The following is a 20,312-nucleotide window of genomic DNA, read 5'->3' as shown; positions in this document are numbered from 1 at the left end:
CTTTGAGGATGAAGAACCTCTTGGTGTTCCTTTTTACTGTTTCCCACCAGTCCGCTGGGGACTCAAAGAGGGGCTTCATGGTTCTCCAACCTGCATAGTCCCTCTTAAGCTCCTCAATGTTTCCCGAGGTCAACAGCTTTGTGTTCAGCTTCCACGTTCCCTTACCAGCCCGCTGCTCGTCCTGTAGGTGACAGTCGGCCAGCAGGAGGCAGTGGTCAGAGAACACCGGCTTGACGTCGGTGGATCTGACCGAGAGCACACAATTGTTTTACAAAATGACTTCTTAGCAAGGAGGTCAAACTTTTGACCATAAGATGGTTTTCTGACAGATTGTGTCAGAACCTCTTCAATGTTAGGTTTAGAATAATTTTTAAGATAAAAAGCAGGAGTCTGCTCCTAGCTTAAGCACTGAATCATTTGGTACCTGAAGTGGAAATGTTACCTTAAGGTTGCATGCTAATTGATTCATTAGTCTTGAATTAAACAAGCTTTCTTTTCAGGATTGCAATTCAAATTCAAATAAGACATAAGATCTGATTTGACAGAATTGACAGTCGGGCAGTCTGTAAGGTCTGTAGAATAGTCTGCAAGAACAACAAGTTAGTTAAAGCTTCATCAGTATTACCTTTTACAGTCATGATTTGGAGATGCTGGTGTTGGACTGGAGTGCACAAAGTTAAAAATCACACAACACCAGGTTTTTGTCCAACAGGTTTAATTGGAAGCACTTGCTTTCGGACCGACGCTCCTTCATCAGGTGGTTGTGGAGTGCACAATTGTATGACACAGAATTTATAGCAAAAAGTTTATAGTGTGATGTAACTGAAATTATATATTGAAAAATACCATCATCGTTTGTTAAGTCTCTCATCTGTTAGAATGACCATGGTAGCTTCCCTTCTTCCAGAAGTAAGTCACAAAACGTTTTTTTAAAAGTTACATTCTCGGGTTAACTGTAAAAATCGGTGTCAGGCCTGATAAGATGTCGAAGGTGTTCGCCCAGGGTTCCCTGTCTAAGCCATAATGTTTAGACTGATTCTAATCTAAAAGTTGAGTCGCACACACTCCTGCAGACACACACACTCCCAAACTCACACGCACCCTCTCACAGACTTAGACACCTTTACACTCACACACACATACATACATATACACTCTCTCTCACATACACTCACAACACCCCCCTCCCCGAGATTCACATGCACACACTCCTACAGACTACAGTCACACACACTCCTACAGGCACCCTCTCACAGGCTTAGGCCTCTTTCGACTCTCTCTCTCACAGATACTCAAAACCCCCCACCCGAGACAGTCAGACAGACACACATGTTTGTGGAGTGAATTTATACTTGCAGAGTTACATTGTACTTTGCTCAAAAACTACATGAATCCATGTAAGACTCTGTTAATTCATTTTTTAGGTTAGAATCAGTCTAAACATTATGGCTTAGACATGGGGGCGAACATTTTCAACATCTTATCTGGCCTGACACCAACTGTTACAGTTAACCTGAGAATGTAAATTTAAACAAAAGGTTTTGTGATTTACTGATGAAAGAAGTGAAACCGTCATGGTATTCTAACAGATGAAAGACTCAACAAACAAGCAAGGTATTTTTCAATGTATAATTTCAGTTACATCACACTGTAAACTTTTGCTATAAATTCTGTGTCTAACAACTGTGTACTCCACAACCACCTGAAGGAGCAGCGCTCCGAAAGCTAGTGCTTCCAATTTAACCTGTTGGACTATAACCTGGTGTTGTGTGATTTTTAACTTTGTACCTTTTACAGAGGTTGCATTGCATAACCAGTAATGGCTACTCAAAATCATCATAAAGTCTCAAAAATACATTTAAGTTCAGTCCATAGCAATTTGAGTCATAGAGATGAACAGCATGGAAACAGACCCTTCAGTCAACCCGTCCATGCCGACTAGATATCCCAACCCAATCTAGTTCCACCTGCCAGCACCTGGCTCATATCCTTCCAAATCCTTCCTATTCATATACCCATCCAAATACCTCTTAAATGTTGCAATTGTACCAGCCTCCACCACGTTCTCTGGCAGCTCATTCCGTACACATATCACCCTCTGCATGAAAATGTTGCCCCATCAGTCTCTTTTATATCTTTCCCCCCTCACCCTAAACCTATGCCCTCTAGTTCTGGACTCCCCGACCCCAGGGAAAAGACTTTGTCTATTTATATAAGGTCACCCCTCAGCCCCCGACACTTCAGGGGAAACAGCCCCAACCTGTTCAGCCTCTCCCTGTAGCTCAGATCCTCCAACCCTGGCAACATCCTTGTAAATCTTTTCTGAACCCTTTCAAGTTTCACAACATCTTTCCGATAGGAAGGAGACCAGAATTGCACGCAATATTCCAACAGTGGCCTAACCAATGTCATGTATAGCCGCAACATGACCTCCTAACTCCTGTAAACTTTTTCCTGAAGAAGGGCTTATGCCCGAAACGTCGATTCTCCTGTTCCCTGGATGCTGCCTGACCTGCTGCGCTTTTCCAGCAACACATTTCCAGCTCCTAACTCCTGTACTCAATACTCTGACCAATAAAGGAAAGCATACCAAACACCTTCTTCACTATCCTACCTACCTGCGACTCCACTTTCAAGGAGCTATGAACCTGCACTCCAAGGTCTCTTTGTTCAGCAAAACTCCCTAGGACCTTCCCAATAAGTGTATAAGTCCTGCTAAGATTTGCTTTCCCAAAATGCAGCACCTTGCATTTATCTGAATTAAACTCCATCTGCCACTTCTCAGCCCATTGGCCCATCTGGTCCAGATCCTGAATTTAATTTTCTACTGGTGTCCTGTTTACACAGATTCACTGATGTTAAGGCAAATGTTCTTAATTATCTTAGAGCACCCTGTTAACACTTGGTGAGAACAGATGCTTTTATTTTTTGCATAACTTGGGTTCCCCCTTTTTCCGTGGCCCGACCCTCCCTGCCAGTCTATTTTCTAGTGTGCAGCAAATGTGTTCTATAATTCAATATTACATTTTAGTCTAAATGTTCAGGACAAGTTTTAAGGTTATATATACATGTTGTACTAATTATCTGCAATGCAATTTAATAAAATTCTAAACAATAGTAAATGACACTAAAATCCCAAAAGAATATAAAATAAGTTGCAGAAGATAACTTACATTCTTGTCTGGATTCTCTTATAACTTGCAAAATCTATCACTTTTTTTTAGATTAGATGAGATTAGATTCCCTAGTATGGAAACAGGCCCTTTGGCCCAACAAGTCCACACCGACCCTCCGAAGAGTAACCCACCCAGACCCATTTCCCTCTGACTAATGCACCTAACACTATAGGCAATTTAGTATGGCCAATTCACCTGACCTGCACATCTTTGGACTTGTGAGAGGAAACCCACGCAGACACAGGGAGAATGTACAAACTCCACACATAGTCTATAATTCAGCTCGGACTGTAACAAGAAAGTAGTTCAACACCTCAATTTTGTAATGTTTGCAGCAAATGACACATCCCTTTCAAAAGAATAACCATAGATAACACTTGGGAATTTAATTACAAACTATTACTTAATGAGTCAGTAAAATAAAGATAATGTGTCAAGTCTGGTATGACTCTTCTTCAAAACTTATTTACTTAGTATTTCTTTCCGTCACCATCTTAAACAAACAGAATTATAGCATGGGAAGAAAGGGGAGGGACATCATTCAGACTGGACCAGAATCAACCATCCTAAATTTTTTTGGGCAAAATAAACCCACAATAAGCACCATTACAAGTCACCAAAATGATGGGACCTTGGATGTAACAAAGAAGTCTTGTAAAGTATAAACAGACATCTAACTTTACATCACATGCAAGCATGGGCTCTATTATTTCCGGGTGATGCGAAAACACTAAAAAGTAAGAGGAGTGGTGTGGAATCCTTACAATCAGCAAGAATGATCTCAACTGACACAAGGAGCTGTACAATTATCAGCTGTATGTATGTATCCATCCATTTGCATACTAAACACTCACTTTCTTAACTCTTTGGAGAGGAATGACAAGTCAAACAACCGACAGCTACATCACGTGCCCCAGATACCCACTGCGGCTGCGCCAACCGTCACGCATGACATCACCTACCGGCGGTGGAAGGCGAGGCTAAAGTTGGACTTTCCCACTAGACTAGCAGAGGGGTGCCATACACAGCCGACCCCAACATTTCGACATATTCTCACCGGTACTAGAACTCGACCATACTTACAGCAGTAAATTTAGACGGTGTAAAATTGAATGTGGTTGTCAGCGTGAAAGACATTGTTGAGTTGCTGCTCATTGAATGCCGTCAATAATCCTGATCTCCCCTCCATATCTGAGCGTTGTTGATACATTCTTACCCTTCCCTGGGTCAAGGGGGAGGGGGTCTACAGTGGGCTGCTCGGTAACCATAGAAACCATGGCCTCAGAGGTAAGAGAGAGAGCGAGAGATGTGGAGTGTTGGGACTGTTCCATTCTTGATCCGCAGCACCTTTTATTTGGTTGTGGGCGAGGAGTGTAGTCGGAATACGGGGGGGGAGAGGGAGAACAGGTCACTTCACATCCAGCTCCAGCGGCCCAAGTGTCTCAGAGGGCAGCCGGCCGTTCACTCCGCGGGGAGAGGAAGGCAGGAATCCGGGATCCACCTCCACCTGCCCCCGAGACCAGTTCCTTTAAAACGGGCGGGAGTTCAGCCTCTCCCTGAAATTCCAACCCTGGCAATATCTTTGTAAATCTTTTCTGAACTCTTTCAAGTTTCACAACGTTCTTCCGACAACAGGGAGGCTAGAATTTCCCCCACTATTTCAAAAGTGGCCTAACCAGTGTCCTCTACAGCTACAGGATGACGTCCAACTCATGTACTCGATGGACTGACCAGTGAAGGCCCTTTCGTCCAAGTTATTGATACAAATTGTAAAATAATGAGGCTCTTGCACTAATCCTTGTGGCACACTACTCTTTGCAATCTTGCCAACCAGAAAAAGTCCAAGTTAGCAAATTTGATACAGAATTGGATAAGTGGCAGGAAGCAAAGGGTGATGGTAGAGAAATATTTTTGTGACTGGAAACCTGTGTCCACTGGCGTTCTGCAATAATAACTGTTGTGGCCCTTCCTATATATATATATTATAAAAACAATTTAGACTTGAATTTAGGAGGGTTGTTCAGCAAGTTTGTGGATGATAAGATTAGAGGAGTGGTGAATTGTGAGCATTAGATTGCAAGACGATATGGATGGGCTGGTTAGATGACTGATCAGTGGCAAATGGAAATCAACCCTGGTAAGTGTGAAATGATGCATTCAAGCAGGACAAACATGAGCAGGGAAGGAGAAAGTGAGGACTGCAGATTCTGGAGATCAAAGCTGAAAAATGTGTTGCTGGAAAAGCGCAGCAGGTCAGGCAGCATCAAAGGAGCAAGAGAATCGACGTTTCGGGCATATGCCCTTCTTCAGGAAAAGAGCAGGGAAGTACGTGATGAACAGTGGACTTCTGCAATTAGAGAGGGAGCTCAGTGTCCATGTCCACCAGACACTAAGGTAATGTGTCAAGTAGATAAAGTGATTAAGAAGGCAAACGAGAATTTAGATTGATTAGATTCCCTACAGTGTGGAAACAGGCCCTTCGGCCCAACGTCCACATCGACCCTCCGAAAGGCAGCCCATCCAGACCCATTCCCTTACATTCACCCCTGACTAATGCACCTAACACTACGGGCAATTTAGCATGGCCAATTCACCTAACCTGCACATCTTTGGATTGTGGGAGGAAACCGGAGCACCCGGAGGAAACTCATACAGACACAGGGAGAATGTGCAAACTCCACACAGTTGCTTGAGGTGGGAATTGAACCTGGGTCCCTGGTGCTGTGAGGAGCAGTGCTAACCACTGAGCCAGAAATGTGTTGCTGGAAAAGCGCAGCAGGTCAGGCAGCATCCAGGGAACAGGAGAATCGACGTTTCGGGCATAAGCCCTTCTTCAGGAATGGGGAAAGTTTGTCCAGCAGGCTAAGATAACCACTGAGCCACCGTGCTGCCCCACGGCCCCTTTAAGATTAGGGAACAGTACAAAATGTTAGTTAGGTGATAGCTAGAGTGTTGTGTACTGGAATCCATATTAAAGAAGGAATATGATAGCACCAGAGAGGCTGCAGAGGAGGTTTATTGAGATATATCTTGGATTGAAGAATTTTATTTATGAAGAAAGATTGGATAGATTAGGTTGTTGTTCTTGGAGCCGAGGAGCCTGAGGGAGGATGCGATTTGAGATGTATAAATTATGAGGAACGTAGAAAGTATGGACAGGAAAAAGCATTTCCCTTTGGTGGTGTATCATTGACCAGGAGCCATAGATTTCAGATACGCAGCAGGAGGTTTAGAGATGAAGGTGGGAATCTGGAACTCAATGCCTATAAGGACGATAGAGGCAGAAACCTCTCAACGTTTTGGAAGTATCTAGATGTGCACTTGAAATGCTAAGGTTTACAAAGCTATGGGTCAAGTACTGGAAAATGGGATTATGATTTTGTGGTTGTTGTCCAGTGTAGACTTGGTGGGGAAGCATAGGACCCATACAGAGCACAAAGACTCCATTCAGCCGATTAAATCTGCAACAACCCTCTGAAGAACATCCCACTCTATCCCCATAACCTCACATTTACCATGGTTAAACCATTTAACCTGCACGTGCCTGGATACTGCAGTACAATTTAGTATGGTGCATCCACCAACATGAGAACATGCAAAGTCCATAACCCTAGACAGTCACCTAAGTTCTTAGGATCAAAGTGTGACTGTGGAAGCCAGCAACATTACCCAGTACAGGGATTGAACTCATGATTTTGGTGTTATTAGCAGCATGCTCTAACCTTTTGAACTGACCAATCACTAACAATATTACTTGAAACAGCTTCAATAAATTTGTTAAATCTGTTTTCCTTCTCACAAATCCATGTTGATTGTGCTTGATTACCTTGAATTTTTCATAGTGCCCTGCATTAATATCTTCAATAGCTTCTAAACAATATTTTAAGTTGTGAAAAGTTGGAACAATGGAAGCACTAGACTTGTGGTTTAATGTACTTAAATTGCAAAAACATAATGGCCAGAGTTTTTTGAAAAGATTTATGACTTGGGTTGTGTATGAGGTCATAGATTCGTTTGCCAAGCTGGTGTGGTTTTCTGCAGATGTTTCATCGCCTCGCTAGGTGACATCGTCAGTGCATCTTTAATACAGTGTTGGTGGTCTGTTTTGTTTGGTATATACGTTTCTCTTTTTTTTGGTACTTCCCGTTCTATATCTGATTGGGAAGATGATTACATTATCCCAGTTGAATTTGTGTCCTTCTTTGTCTGTATTGTTGGAAATGAGAGAATGCTGGTCATGTCTGGCAGTAGCGAGTTGATATTCGTGTACTTGTTTGGTCAGTTTTCTTCCTGTTTGTCCTATGTAGTGTTTTTTACAGTCCTACCAGGGTATCTTGTAAATAACATTCATTCTGTTGGATATGGATGTCACGTCTTTCACCTTTGTGAGGAGCTGGTGAAGGGTGTTTACTGGTTTGTAGGCCACTAAGATTCCTAGCGGCCTGTGTAGTCAGGTAGTTATTTCTGTTATTTCTTTGATGTATGGTATGGTCACTGTCGTGTCTGGTTGTGTAGTGTTTTCTTCTTTAGGTTTTTTGCATAACAATTGGAGGATAGTGGTCTTGGGGTACCTGTTTCATTTCAACCAATTGAATAGGTGTCTTCTGCCTTCTGGAGTTCTGGGTTGCTGCAGTGTGTGCAGTAGTTTTCCGATACAGAAAAATATTAAAGGACTAATGGAATGTTAATGAGGGCTCAAATGCAAAGGAGAGGTGTAGTTATACAAAACTTTGATCATTAAGCAGTTTCTGAGGATCAAGGATGACTTGCTTCCACTCCAGTTTGGGTTATGAGATGGCTGATAAGTTCAGTGCATGATCTATGGGTTCTCCCATATGCAAAGCTAGTGATGCTTGGTAATGAAATGCTTAGAAGTTTGTGTTCTGTCTCTCTGGCAATATTTTTCTGTGTGTTCCTGATGTAATCTCTCAATGTAAATGTTGCCTTACTGAATGAATCTTTGTCATTTTGCTCTGACACAAGCTAGGGATTCCCATGAGTTCAGCTGAGGTAGGGATATTTGGTCTCTTCAGGGCTGCTTTGATATTTTTGAAAGATTTAATTTCAACTGTACCCTTGGATATCTCCTGATTTCTGGTTAGACTGGTTGTTTCAGGAGTCTGCTGTCACGGATACAAAAGGAGACCACACTTGGACTGTTGAATGCATCTTGAGGATATATTGATCTGTAAGGAGTGCAAGTAATTTTTCAAAAGTTCAAAGGTTAAATTAAAAAGAGAGATTACATAAATTAGGCTTGCACTTGCTGGAATATAGAGAATTGAAAGATGCTTGGATTGAGGTCTTTAGAATCTTGAAAGAAATTGCTTGAGTAGACAAAGAAACCTTTTCTGTGGGAATGGAATCTAGACCATAATCTTAAGAGGGCCAGGACATTTAAAAGAGAAGTTAGAAATTGCCTCACAAAGATGTTAGAGGAATGTAGAACTCATTTTGTTAAGTGCAGTGTGTCAGCTCTGTTATTATTTTTAACTATGAAATTCATACATTTCATCAGATAAACATTTTGTTATTAACGGGTTCTCCACCCATTTGTGACCGTCTGTTTGGAGTTTGCACATTCTCTCCATGTCTGCGTGAGTTTCCCCTGGGTCATCTAGTTTCCTCCCACAGTCCACAGATATCAGGTTTAGTGGATTGGCCATGCTGAATTGCCCGTAATGACCAGGAATGTGCAGGCTGGTGGATAAGCCATGGGAATGCACGGATAGGGGTGGGGATTAGGAGCGGGGATCTCGGTGGGATGCTGTTCAAAGGATCAGTCTCGACTTGATGGGCCCAATGACCTGCTTCTGCACTGACTCGAGCAGGTGAATGAAGTTTGGATTTAGATCATCCAGTATCTCATTGACAATGGAACAGATTTTAAACTGCTGAATGACCTACTGCTATTTCCTCTGGGAGGCTTTTGGGAATGACCTTGAAGCATTTCCTCTGCCCTCCTCATAACCAATTGCCAATTCAAAGTTCAAAGTAGGGAGCTTGTTTTAGAAGTCTTTTCTGATGTGGCTATGCTAATTGATGGTAAACATATATCAGTACGAGGTCTGTTGAGACAGGACATTTATATTTGAGAACCTATCTTCCTAGTGGATTTGCAGGATTTTTTGGAGGTATTGCTGGTGATATTTCTCAAGGGATTTGAGGTTTCTGCTGTATATTGTCCATGTTTATAATGTATGAGGCAGGGCTGGTAACAGTGCTGCCCTGTAGACAATGAGCTTGGTGTCAGTTCTGAGGTCTTGTGATCCAACACGTTATTCTTGCAAACAGAAAATGAATGACCGTTTTGTTGAAGATAATTTAATGACTTTTATTGGGCAATGTGTTGGTAGGGGGCAGGAGTGAACTTCCTGTTCTTTAACACAATTGGATTATTTATGTTTACTTGAGCAAGCATATAAGGTTTGGTTTAATTTCTCTGACAAAATGCATAACTCACTGTGCAACAATTATTCAACACTGCACTAAGTGCAAAACCTATTTTATCTACTCAGTTCTCTCATGGTGCTTGAACCTTCTGACTATGGTAACCACTGAACCAGAGAGACATGTAGAGTAAATAGGAAATTATGTCATTATAATATTTTACTTTGATTGGATGGGATATTCATGCATTTAACATGCAATTAATTTAGCTGATTATTAAAAGGTGGCTCATACTATAAATAAACCAAGCCCGATGTCAGACACTTAGCAGTGGATCAACTTCAAAATTGTATTTGGTATCATGTCACTTTTTTTCTTATTGAAGGTGATCACCAATCCCAATGAGGTTGCAGAGATTTACAAAGAGTTAAGCAAATTCCCATCTCTGGCGAAAGCCTGCATTGGACCAGAGGTCATTTCCCAGTATGGGGGAAAGCACCGTAACATCTATACAGGTAACTGGAGCTAAGAGGCTTGACAGCTACATGTAAACATGTAAGCTACATGGAATGATGTTTTCTGTTTTAGAGAGAATCAGTTTTATAATTTACACTTGACTAATACTGCAGATGCTGAAAATCTGAAATAAAATCAGAAAATGCTGGAGAAACTCCGAAGATCTGGCAGCATCTGTGGAGAGAAAAATAATGTTAATATTTGGAATCCAATATGACTTTTCTTTAGAAATATTTTACTGTGTAGTTTAGAATGCATTATGGTCGGACCAGAATATAATTGGCAACATTTAAGTTTTGATAATGCTGACAGATATTCTTTAACACTCTACAACATTTTGAAGAAAGAACGAGACCATTCAACATAACCAATTTCAGGTCTGTATTTACCCTCTGCTCAGAAATAGCAAATTTACTCATCTTTTCCTGAATCCCTTTAAACTATTTTCCTTTGTCTGTCTGTCTGTCCAGTCAAGGGAAAACATTCACATTGAGATTCTAACAGTAGAGTGCAAAAAAATGAGTGACACATTAAACACATTCTGTCTCCCCTTTCAGCAAAAGTAATTATTTGCATTTATACAATAGCCTTAATGTAGATCAGCATCTAAGCTATTTTAAAGATGTGTTATGAAGCAAAAATTGCTACCAAGTAAAAGAAAGGTGTAACAGAAAGAGCAGATTCAATGTTTGGTCAAACAGTGACCATTTCAAGGAGGAGACATTAATGAAGAGGTTTAGGAAAGGAATTCCAGAGCTTAGCACCCAGTTGATTGAAAAATGGCTTCCAGTGGAGGAATGAAAGGACTCAAATGCAAAGAAGGCCAGGTTTACATTTTGGGGTGGGGGCGGTGAATGAAGCAATTATTGGAAATGCTCTGGATGCTACTTGATAAGACTGAATCAGGAAAGGACAATCCTACTCATTTGGATAGTATGGAACAGATATTAAAGCAGGCTGACGTAGTGGACTATTCAAAGACTGCAGGTAGGTTGAGTAGAACACAGAATAAAGTACATAATAGTCTCGAAGAAGTCACTAATGGTTTAGACAAACATTTAATCTTTGACACCAAAAGTAAAACTTGATTGAAGAATGATTTACTAACTCTTCTAATGTCCTACCAGTTCCCAAGATCTATGCACATGAACCCCAGATCTTTTTGTGTGGCACGTTCATTAGAATTGTACCATTAGGTCTGTATTGCTGTATGTATCCCTTCAAATGCAATAATTCACAGTGGTAAATTCCATTCATCACTTGCCTGCCCATTCTGCTGGTTGCCTGTGCTGTAGTTGATTAATTCAGTCTTTCGCTGAAAATGTGTTGCTGGAAAAGTGCAGCAGGTCAGGCAGCATCCAAGGGACAGGAGAATCGACGTTTCGGGCATAAGCCCTTCTTCAGGAATGAGGAAAGTGTGTCCAGCAGGCTAAGATAAAAGGTTGGGAAGAGGGAATTGGGGGAGGGGCGTTGGAATTGCGATAGGTGGAGGGAGGTCAAGGTGAGGGTGATAGGCCAGAGTGGGGTGGGGGCGGAGAGGTCAGGAAGAAGATTGCATGTTAGGAAGGCGGTGCTGAGTTTGAGGGATTTGACTGAGACAAGGTGGGGGGAGGGGAAATGAGGAAACTGGAGAAATCTGAGTTCATCCCTTGTGATTGGAGGGTTCCCAGGCAGAAGATGAGGCGCTCTTCCTCCAACCGTCGTGTTGCATTGGTATGGCGATGGAGGAGTCCAAGGACCTACATGTCCTTGGTGGAGTGGGAAGGGGAGTTAAAGTGTTGGGCTACGGGGTGGTTGGGTTGGTTGGTCTGGGTGTCCCAGAGATTCAGTCTTTATGTTTGTTAGACTTCCAAATTTGGTTTATCAGCAAATTTTGGAACTTTCCTCTCTATTTCAACATTCAAGTCATCCAAAAGGCAGTGTACCTAGCATTGATTCTTGCTAAATACCACCATCCTCCCGTCTGAAAAACAAGCATGTGAGACCTCCACTCACATTCCCTTTAGAAAACTGGCATGTATGCTATTAGAGCATGTGACTTATCCAATTTAAGTATAACCAAGTCACTGGTACATTCTGCCTATCAATATTCATTTCACCCTTTAGCTCTGTAATATCTGTGTCTAAAGGCATTTTGTTAGCCTTCCCTTTTAGGTATATTGATCTTTTATTTAAATTTTAATCTTCCACCAAAAAAAACTCCTCCTTTAAAGGATTCTACACAAACACACAACAATATTGGGTTGTTATACCTTTAGATCAGCCTCTTACTAAATATACTGGAGCTATATGCATTCCTAAAATGACTGATCCCAATATAGTCCTGTCTGAGAAAGAGAATTAGATAAATATTATTTGTCCAAATGTAAAATTGTTTTCTTGATAAAGCATCATGCAAGGAATGTTTAGTGTGGTAAGATGTTTACATTTTGTTTGTTCCAGAATGGTCTCAGCGAGATCTGGAACGAGCAGAGCGAGTGAAATTCTGCCGACAGTATATCCTGTTCCATGATGAAGATTCCATTGTGTACACAGGTCCCTCTGGAAACTGCATAGAGCTGCAGGGCGAGTGAGTAAAGCGTTATCTATTTGCGTTATAACTGCTCCATCATTTCGAGCTCTCAGGGTTCAATGAGCATTTGAGGCATCAACTCAAGAAGATCCTTACTGAGCTAACTTAACAAGATGACATTAAGGCACCAACATGCCTATGACTTGAGTGCACTTTTTTTTGCCCCCTGATATTGTTGTTTCTACAACTGTATGTCTTAGTTAACCTTAGTGCAGTGTTCAGGCACTACTACATTACCAGAGCTACTGGCATGCAAGTGAGATGTTAAACAGCAGTAAAGATCCTATATTCAAAAGCATGGGGAGCTAATGTTTGCTCATGACATGAACAGTGATGTCTGTTAGGTAATGCAGGAGGGAGCATAAAAATCACAGATATTGATAGTTGAAATGAGTAGACAAAACTGGTGGATTGATTCCAGTTAAATGTGACAAACAAAGGATTGATTTGAGTATTTTTAAATCATGAAAAAGTAGGGGACCAAAGAGAGTATGAAGTCAATATGCACATATCCAAATTTTGTGGTCAGCTGCGAAAGTACTAATGGAATGTTAAACATCAAATCTAGAATACAAAAGGAAACATCTTTGGCTTTATGTTTAGGCTTCTGGTTAAACAGTGTTTGGGGTACTGAGTACAGTTCTGATCACTGCACTTTAGAAAAAAATTTAAGAAAGAGATAGTGGTCTTGGAAGATGTGCAGCACAGATTAACCAGAATTTTTCAGCCCTTCCAAAAATTAAATAATGAGTAGAGATTAGATTCACTGGTATCCAGAAGGTTGGAGGGTGACTTCATTTAGGTTTTTAGGACTTTGAAAGAAATGAATAGGTTAGATTGAGATAAACATTTTCATGTTGGTAGAAGAGCCTAACAAGGGAATGATGCCTTAAAATCGAAGCAAGGTTATTCAAGAGGAAAGGTGTAGAACACTTTCACACACAAAATGTAGAACTTGCCTTCAGACAAAAAAAATATGCATTTTCTCACTTGATGATTTTAAACCTGAGGCTGATAGATTTTGCTAACCAAGGGGTTGAGGAAAATGCAGCTGAAGAATGGAGATAGAATTAAGATGCAGATCAGCCATGATCTTGTTGAATGGCGGAGCAGGCTCCAATTCCTTAACTCGTATGCATATTCAACTTTTATTCTTCAACCAACATATTCATCTAATTAGTGGATTGTTATTTGTAATGCTGACGTGATTACATTCAAACTAAAAATGCACACTGCAATTACAATTTCTTCTTTCTGTAGGCTATTAAGCAAAGAATCTCCATCTGGACTTCTAAAGGCTGTTCTCCGTGAGCACACTAACAAAAAAGGAGAGGAGAAGCAATTTTTGGAAGTAAGTTTATAACCACAACTTATCACTTAGTTTATATCTGATTTACTCCTCAACACCTACCTCCGCAAATCACTAAAACTGAATTTGGAGTATTGGTCTATTTGACAAGGGCCTAAGGGTGAAAACATTTGGTATTGATGTAAAAATATTCTTCAAATGACCTTTGCTTATTATATATCCTTCAAACATTTCCAGCTGAAATTTCATTTCTTGAAGTCCTGCATTATTTTTATTCTTTTCATGAAGCATTGGCATTACTGGCATTGACAACATTTATTGCCTTAGTTGTCAATTAATTAATTGCCAATAATCCCTAATTATGAAGGTGATCAGAAGTGGGTGGTGAGCTGCTGCCATGGTCTTTGGGCTATAGGTACAACTACAGTGCTGTTAGGAAGGGTGTTCCAGCATTCTGATCACTGGTCTGCCAGTTTTTCCTTTCCTCTGCACAGATCTCTCAGATCCATGCTTGGCAGTGACTTCCATAACAGGAAGTCAATGCTGCAGTTGACATTGTGACGCTGATTGCTGTTTAGCTGGACATCTGAGCGTGCAGCTTGGAGGGAATGTTGATTCTGACCCAGTGACCTTGAGGAATGTACATATAGTCCAAGTCAGGATAGTCTGTGACCTGCAGGGGAACTTGTAGATGGTAGGGGTGTTCCCATTTATCTGCTATCTTTGTGTTTCTAGGTGGTAGAGATTGGGGGTTTGGAAGCTGTTTTCAAAGCAGCCTTGGCGTGTTACTACAGTACATCTTATTGATGTGCACATTGCTGCTACTAGTGTGCTTTGGTGGTTAAGGGAGTGAATGTTCACAGTGAAGAATGTTGTGCCGCGCAAATGGGGTGCTTTGTCCTGGATGGTGTCAAACTACTTGAGTCTTGTTGAAATTGTACCCAAGTGGGGAGTATTCCATCACACTGCTGACTTTTACGTTGAAGATGGTAGACAGGTATTTGAGATCCCAAAGATTGTCCACCATTGACTGTATTTATATGCTAGTCCAGTTCTGTTCCTGACCAATGATGAAACCCAGAACATTGTCTGTGGAGGATTTAACGATGATCAACTATTAAATGCCAAGTGGCGATGATTGGATTCACTGTCTTGAAAAAGGTTATTGCCCACTGCTTACATGGTGCAAGCATTACTTATTATGTAATCTGGATGTTGTCCAGGTCTTGCTGCGTATGATCTGTTCAGTGTCTGAGGAGTTATGAATGATGCTGAACATTGTACAATCCTCCACAAACGTCCCCATTACTGACTTTATTTTGGAGGAAAAGCAGTTGAAAAGGGTTGGAACTCAGACACACCCCTGAGGAATTTTGGACTTTTGTGGCACAGTGGTAGTGTTCCTACCTCTGAGCCAAGAGGCCTGGGTTCAAGTCCCACCTGGTTTAGAGGTGTCTTGTAAAACCTCTGAATAGGTTGATGAGAAAATATCTACCTTGAGGAACTTCTGGATGATATATCGGGACTGAGATGATTGACCATAAACCATTGCCATTTGTTTTTGATTTTGGTATTTCAACCAGCAGTGTTTTGTTGTGATTCCTGTGGTTTCCAATTTTGCTAAAGTTCCTTGATGCCATACTCAGTTAATTACTCAGATGTCAAGAACAATCATTCTTCCTGCTGTTCAGCACTTTTGTCCATGTTTGGATTAAAGTTGTAATGACTTGTGCATTGAATGGCCCTAGTGAAATGTAAGGTGAGTGACAGAGATTAGGCTATTCCTTTGCAAGTGTCACTTGATTGCACCTTCCATCACTTTGCTGATGATCAAGTGTCGCCAGATAGGATTGTATTTAGGAAGCTTGGATTTGTCCTGCTTGTGCACTTTGTCACATTGTATGTCTGGTATGTGCCACATAGTTGTAACAGAAAAGTTTGACTAGAGGCCTAGCTACATCTGGAGCACAAGTCGCCTGCATCAATGTTCTCAAGGCCCATAATTTTTACATTATCCAGCGTCTTCAGTCATGATTTGATGTGGAATGAATCGAATGGACTGAAGGTGATTTTGTGAGGAGGAGGCAAAGATGGGTCATCCACATGGTTCATCTGGCTGAAAGATGGAGGCAAATATTTTGGCTTTGTTTGTGCTGGACTCCTTAGCATTAAGGATGATATACTGTGGAGACTCCTTCTGATGGTGTTTGAATTGTCCGCCACCTTTTACAACTGAATATAGAAGAATTGTAGCGTTTAGATCTGATTAGTCTGTGGAATCGCTTAACTTTTTATGTATTTCATCCTGCTCTTGCTGTTTGACATGCAAGTCGGCATTTGTAGCTTATGTGACAAAGCTGCTCCTTCAACAAGGTTATGTTGTCTTTGATTTTTTTTCAGAGCGATCATACAAGACACTCCAAAAAGTCTAAGTTGAAGGGTCTTGGAGCCAGTTTGATTATAGCTAACCGTTAGTTCCTCGGCCAACAGGCTTTCAAGTTTTTTTGAAAAATAAACTTGTATAATGAAAGGGGGAGGGGCCAGTTCTCCCAGCTCAGCTTTATCTCTGGTTTAGTTTGGTTTTTAACAGTAGAGTTGAAAACGCTGCTGGAGCCAAGGAAGCAGGTCCAAGCTGGTACGTCCTCTCTGACCTCTCTCTTGTAAGACCCTGTGTTTGATTTTACTTTTTGTGCCAAGGGGTGGCCAAGGGGTGGTTATGAGGGTTGTTGGAGCAGCATCACTAAGTTGGGATAATCTGTTAGGTTTTCAGATTGCTTTTAAGTTATTCTGTTCTCTTTTGTTTGTGTTTCATTTGGTAATCTTGTAAATAAATCCTGTTTTGTTTAAAACTAAATGGTTTGACCAGCGGCATCTCTCCTGGAATAACCACTGTACACCTGTTTAAAACAACCAGCAAAGGAAGGGCCTGGGCTACCTTCTTGAAATGTTTTGAGGGGATCTGGCCTGGTCCATAACAGATTGGGGGCTCTTTGCAGGATTGTTCTGTAGTTCCAAATTGGGATGAGGGTTTTTGTAATCGAAGGCAGTGAGTGGTAGGTGTTAGTGTCTTTTGTTCTGGGTGTTGAATTTGGTTGGTTTAAACAATGCTTGGGATAGCAATGGCTCTTTCAGTCACCAAGAGTTTTGTGGGGGTGGAAGAAGTGACTTTGGGGGTTTTGGAAAAGGTGATTAAGGCCAAGCTGCTGGAATTAGCAGACAAGCTGGAGCTGACTCCTTCTGTGAGGAAAGGAAAGATAATTACAGCAATTTCTCAGTGTTTAAATTTGTCAGAAACCCCATCAGAATCTTTAGAGATGGCTAAAATTCAATTGAAAACGAAGCAGCTTGAATTCAAGGCAAAAGACCAGGAAAAGGCAACAGAAATGAAACAGTTTGAATTGCGATTAAAAGCAGAGAAACGAGAAAAAGAACAAATTGCTTTAGCAGAACAATAAGAAAAAGAGAAAGGGAAGAAAGAGAGAAAGTTTGAACTTTAGACATTGGCAGTTAGGCAGGAAAGTCAGCTAAAAAGGATGGAGATGAAGGATAGAGGTAAACATAGTGAGGAAGAGAGTGAGGATGAGCAAACTCATAGTAGCTAAAGGCCTAGTGAGAAACTGTTTAAATATATTCAAGCATTATCTAAATTTGATGAATAGATGTGGAAGCCTTTTCATTTCGTTTGAATAGGTGGCTAAAGAAATGCCGTGGCCAGTGTCCGTGTGGGTTTGTTGATCCAAACAAAACGTGTAGGTAGACCTAGTGAGGTATTCACATCACTATCAGAGGAGGTATCTGGTGTGTTCGAGGAGGTGAAGAAAGCCATCTTAAGTGCACGTGAGCTTGTGCCAGAACCCATAGACAAAGTTTCGGGAATCTGAGAAGGGTCCCTGGACAAACCTACATTGAGTTTGAAAGGATCAAAAGAAGTAATTTTGCTAGGTGGATAAGGGCTTTAAAAATAGAGCAAACCTGTGATGTTCTTGGAGAGGCAATTATTTTGGAGGAGTCCAAAACTTCACTTGAAGTAGTGAGAATTCATGTGGAAGAGCAGAGAGTTAAAACATTAAGATTAGCAGCTGAAATGGCTGATGATTTATGAATTGGTCCCTAAACCAAAGTTTGGCTTCCAAAATCAATTTCAATCCATGAGGGATAGAAATTGGGGAAAGGTAGACCTCGGTAAGGATCATAAGGATAACTTACCATAGCGTAAAAAGGAAACCTTTGAAGGGGCAAAAGAAGGGTGACGGTGGCACAGTGGTTAGCACTGCTGCCTCACAGCGCCAAAGACCTGGGTTCAATTCCCGCCTCGGGCAACTGTCTGTGTGGAGTTTGCACATTCTCCCAGTGTCTGCGTGGGTTTCCTCTGGGTGCTCCGGTTTCGTCCCACAGTCCAAAGATGTGCAGGTCAGGTGAATTGGCCATGCTAAATTGCCCGTGGTGTTAGGTGAAGTGGTAAATGTAGGGGAATGGGTTGCTCTTCGGAGGGTCGGTGTGGACTTGTTGGACTGAAGGGCCTGTTTCCACATTGTAAATAATCTAATCTAATCTTAAAAAAAAGTTAACAAGTTCCAGTATTTTCACTGCAATAAAGTAGGCCACATGAAATCCGTGTTAGTGGGTTAGGAAAAGCACTGGGAAACCAGATGTCGGAAAACAAGGTAAGCCAGTGAATTTTCTTGGAGTGGTAACAGAGAGGACAGTGGAGGCTAGAAAGTGCACCAGAAGCTGGTCAGAGGTTGGTTAAACAGGAAAGAACAGGTATTCTTAAACTATATACCTGCGAAGGTAAAGTTTACTTTCATAGGCCAGGAGCAGCAGGTAAAGAGGTTCCAATATTAAGAGATACAGGATCTTCTCAGTCTGTGATGCTGATAGATGAGGAGCTATTTACCTCTGAAGGACTATTGCCAGAATAAGTGCTAGTAATGGGAATTCCCGGTGAGATAAGCCCTCAATTGTGTAGAGTGAGGTTAGTGTTTAGTGAAGAGAAATTGTGGTAGGAGTACGGGACAAACTCAGTTCCATGAATACAATTTGTCCTTGCAAATGATATAGCTGCCTACTATGGTTGAAAAGCCAGTGGAAACTCAGGGGACTAAAGTATTGCAGGACACATATCCTGAGATTTTTCCTGACTCTGTGGTAACGAGGTCACAAAGTCATCAGTTGAAACAGGAGAGATTAAAGACTACATTGAAGAAAGTTGAAGTGGAATTAGCAGACATGCTATTTGATCAGATGGTTCAGACAAGCCAGGAGCAGATAGATGACACAGCAGACATCTTTAGCTCAGATAAATTAACTGAGTTACAGCAGAAAGATGAAAATTCAAAGCAATTGTATCACAAGGCATACACAGAAACAGAATCTGAATGTATCCCTGAATGTTATTATCTTAAAAATGAAGTCTTAATGAGGAAACTGAGACCATCACATATTCAGGCAAATGAGAAATGTGCAGAAGTTCATCAAGTTGGGTGCTGCATTTTGGGAAAGCAAGTCTTAGCAGGACTTATACGCTTAATGGTAAGGTCCTCGGGAGTGTTGCTGAACAAAGAGACCTTGGAGTGCATATTCATAGCTCCTTGAAAGTAGAGTTGTAGGTAGATAGGAAGGTGAAGAAGGCATTTGTTATGCTTTCCTTTATTGGTCAGAGTATTGAGTACAGGAGCTGGGAGGTTATGATGTGGCTGTACAGGACATTGGTTAGGCCACTGTTGGAATATTGCATGCAATTCTGGTCTCCTTCCTATCGGAAAGATGTTGTGAAACTTGAGAGGGTTCAGAAAAGATTTACCAGAATGTTGCCAGGGTTGGAGGATTTGAGCTATAGGGAGAGGTTGAATAATTCTTCCGCCGCCGCCGCCTTCGCCTCCGCGCCTACCTCTTCAACCAGGATTCTCGCCCACCCTCTGATGACCCCTTCTCCCGTCTCCAATACACCCCATCCACCTGGACACCCCGTGCTGGCCTCTTACCTGCCCTCGATCTCTTCATAGCCAACTGCCGCCGCGACATTAACCGCCACAACTTCTCCACCCCTCTCACCCACTCCAACACCCTCGGAACGTGCAACCCTCCACTCCCTCCGTTCCAACCCCAACCTCACTATCAAACCGGCAGACAAGGGAGGCGGGGTAGTACTTTGGCGCACTGACCTTTACACCGCTGAGGCTAAACGCCAGCTCGCGGACACCTCCTCCTACTGCCATCTTGACCATGACCCCACCTCCCACCACCAAACCATCATCTCCCAGACCATCGACAACCTCATCACCTCAGAGGATCTCCCATCCACCGCCTCCAACCTCATAGTCCCACAACCCCGCACCTCCCGCTTCTA

The 20,312-nt window shown here is 41.7% G+C and overlaps 2 protein-coding genes across 9 annotated transcripts in view; one reads left to right on the top strand and one right to left on the bottom strand.

Moving 5' to 3' along the window:
• Nucleotides 1–4,175, bottom strand: part of LOC122559105 (acylamino-acid-releasing enzyme-like) — a 64,155-nt gene extending 59,980 nt beyond the window's left edge. For 3 of the 7 annotated variants that reach the window (XM_043708401.1, XM_043708400.1, XM_043708405.1), the window contains exon 1: nucleotides 4,031–4,175. The gene's annotated coding sequence lies outside the window, so the exon portion shown is untranslated. The remainder of the gene's footprint in view (nucleotides 1–4,030) is intronic. The other 4 variants (XM_043708404.1, XM_043708402.1, XM_043708399.1 and 1 more) reach the window with 3 other exon arrangements.
• A 200-nt stretch (nucleotides 4,176–4,375) lies between these two features.
• Nucleotides 4,376–20,312, top strand: part of apeh (acylaminoacyl-peptide hydrolase) — an 83,950-nt gene continuing 68,013 nt past the window's right edge. The window contains exons 1-4 of one of the 2 annotated variants that reach the window (XM_043708398.1): nucleotides 4,376–4,463; nucleotides 9,952–10,081; nucleotides 12,525–12,651; nucleotides 13,915–14,005. In XM_043708398.1, the coding sequence (XP_043564333.1) occupies nucleotides 4,452–4,463; nucleotides 9,952–10,081; nucleotides 12,525–12,651; nucleotides 13,915–14,005 (360 nt within the window). In that variant the 5' untranslated portion in view covers nucleotides 4,376–4,451. Of the gene's footprint in view, nucleotides 4,464–5,333; nucleotides 5,571–9,951; nucleotides 10,082–12,524; nucleotides 12,652–13,914; nucleotides 14,006–20,312 lie in introns of those variants that run through there. The other variant, XM_043708397.1, reaches the window with a different exon arrangement.

This window comes from Chiloscyllium plagiosum, chromosome 18 (genome assembly GCF_004010195.1).
Source record: "Chiloscyllium plagiosum isolate BGI_BamShark_2017 chromosome 18, ASM401019v2, whole genome shotgun sequence".
Lineage (NCBI taxonomy): Eukaryota > Metazoa > Chordata > Chondrichthyes > Orectolobiformes > Hemiscylliidae > Chiloscyllium > Chiloscyllium plagiosum.
Note: the sequence above shows the minus strand (reverse complement) of the source record. Positions and strands in the feature narration are given on the sequence as shown.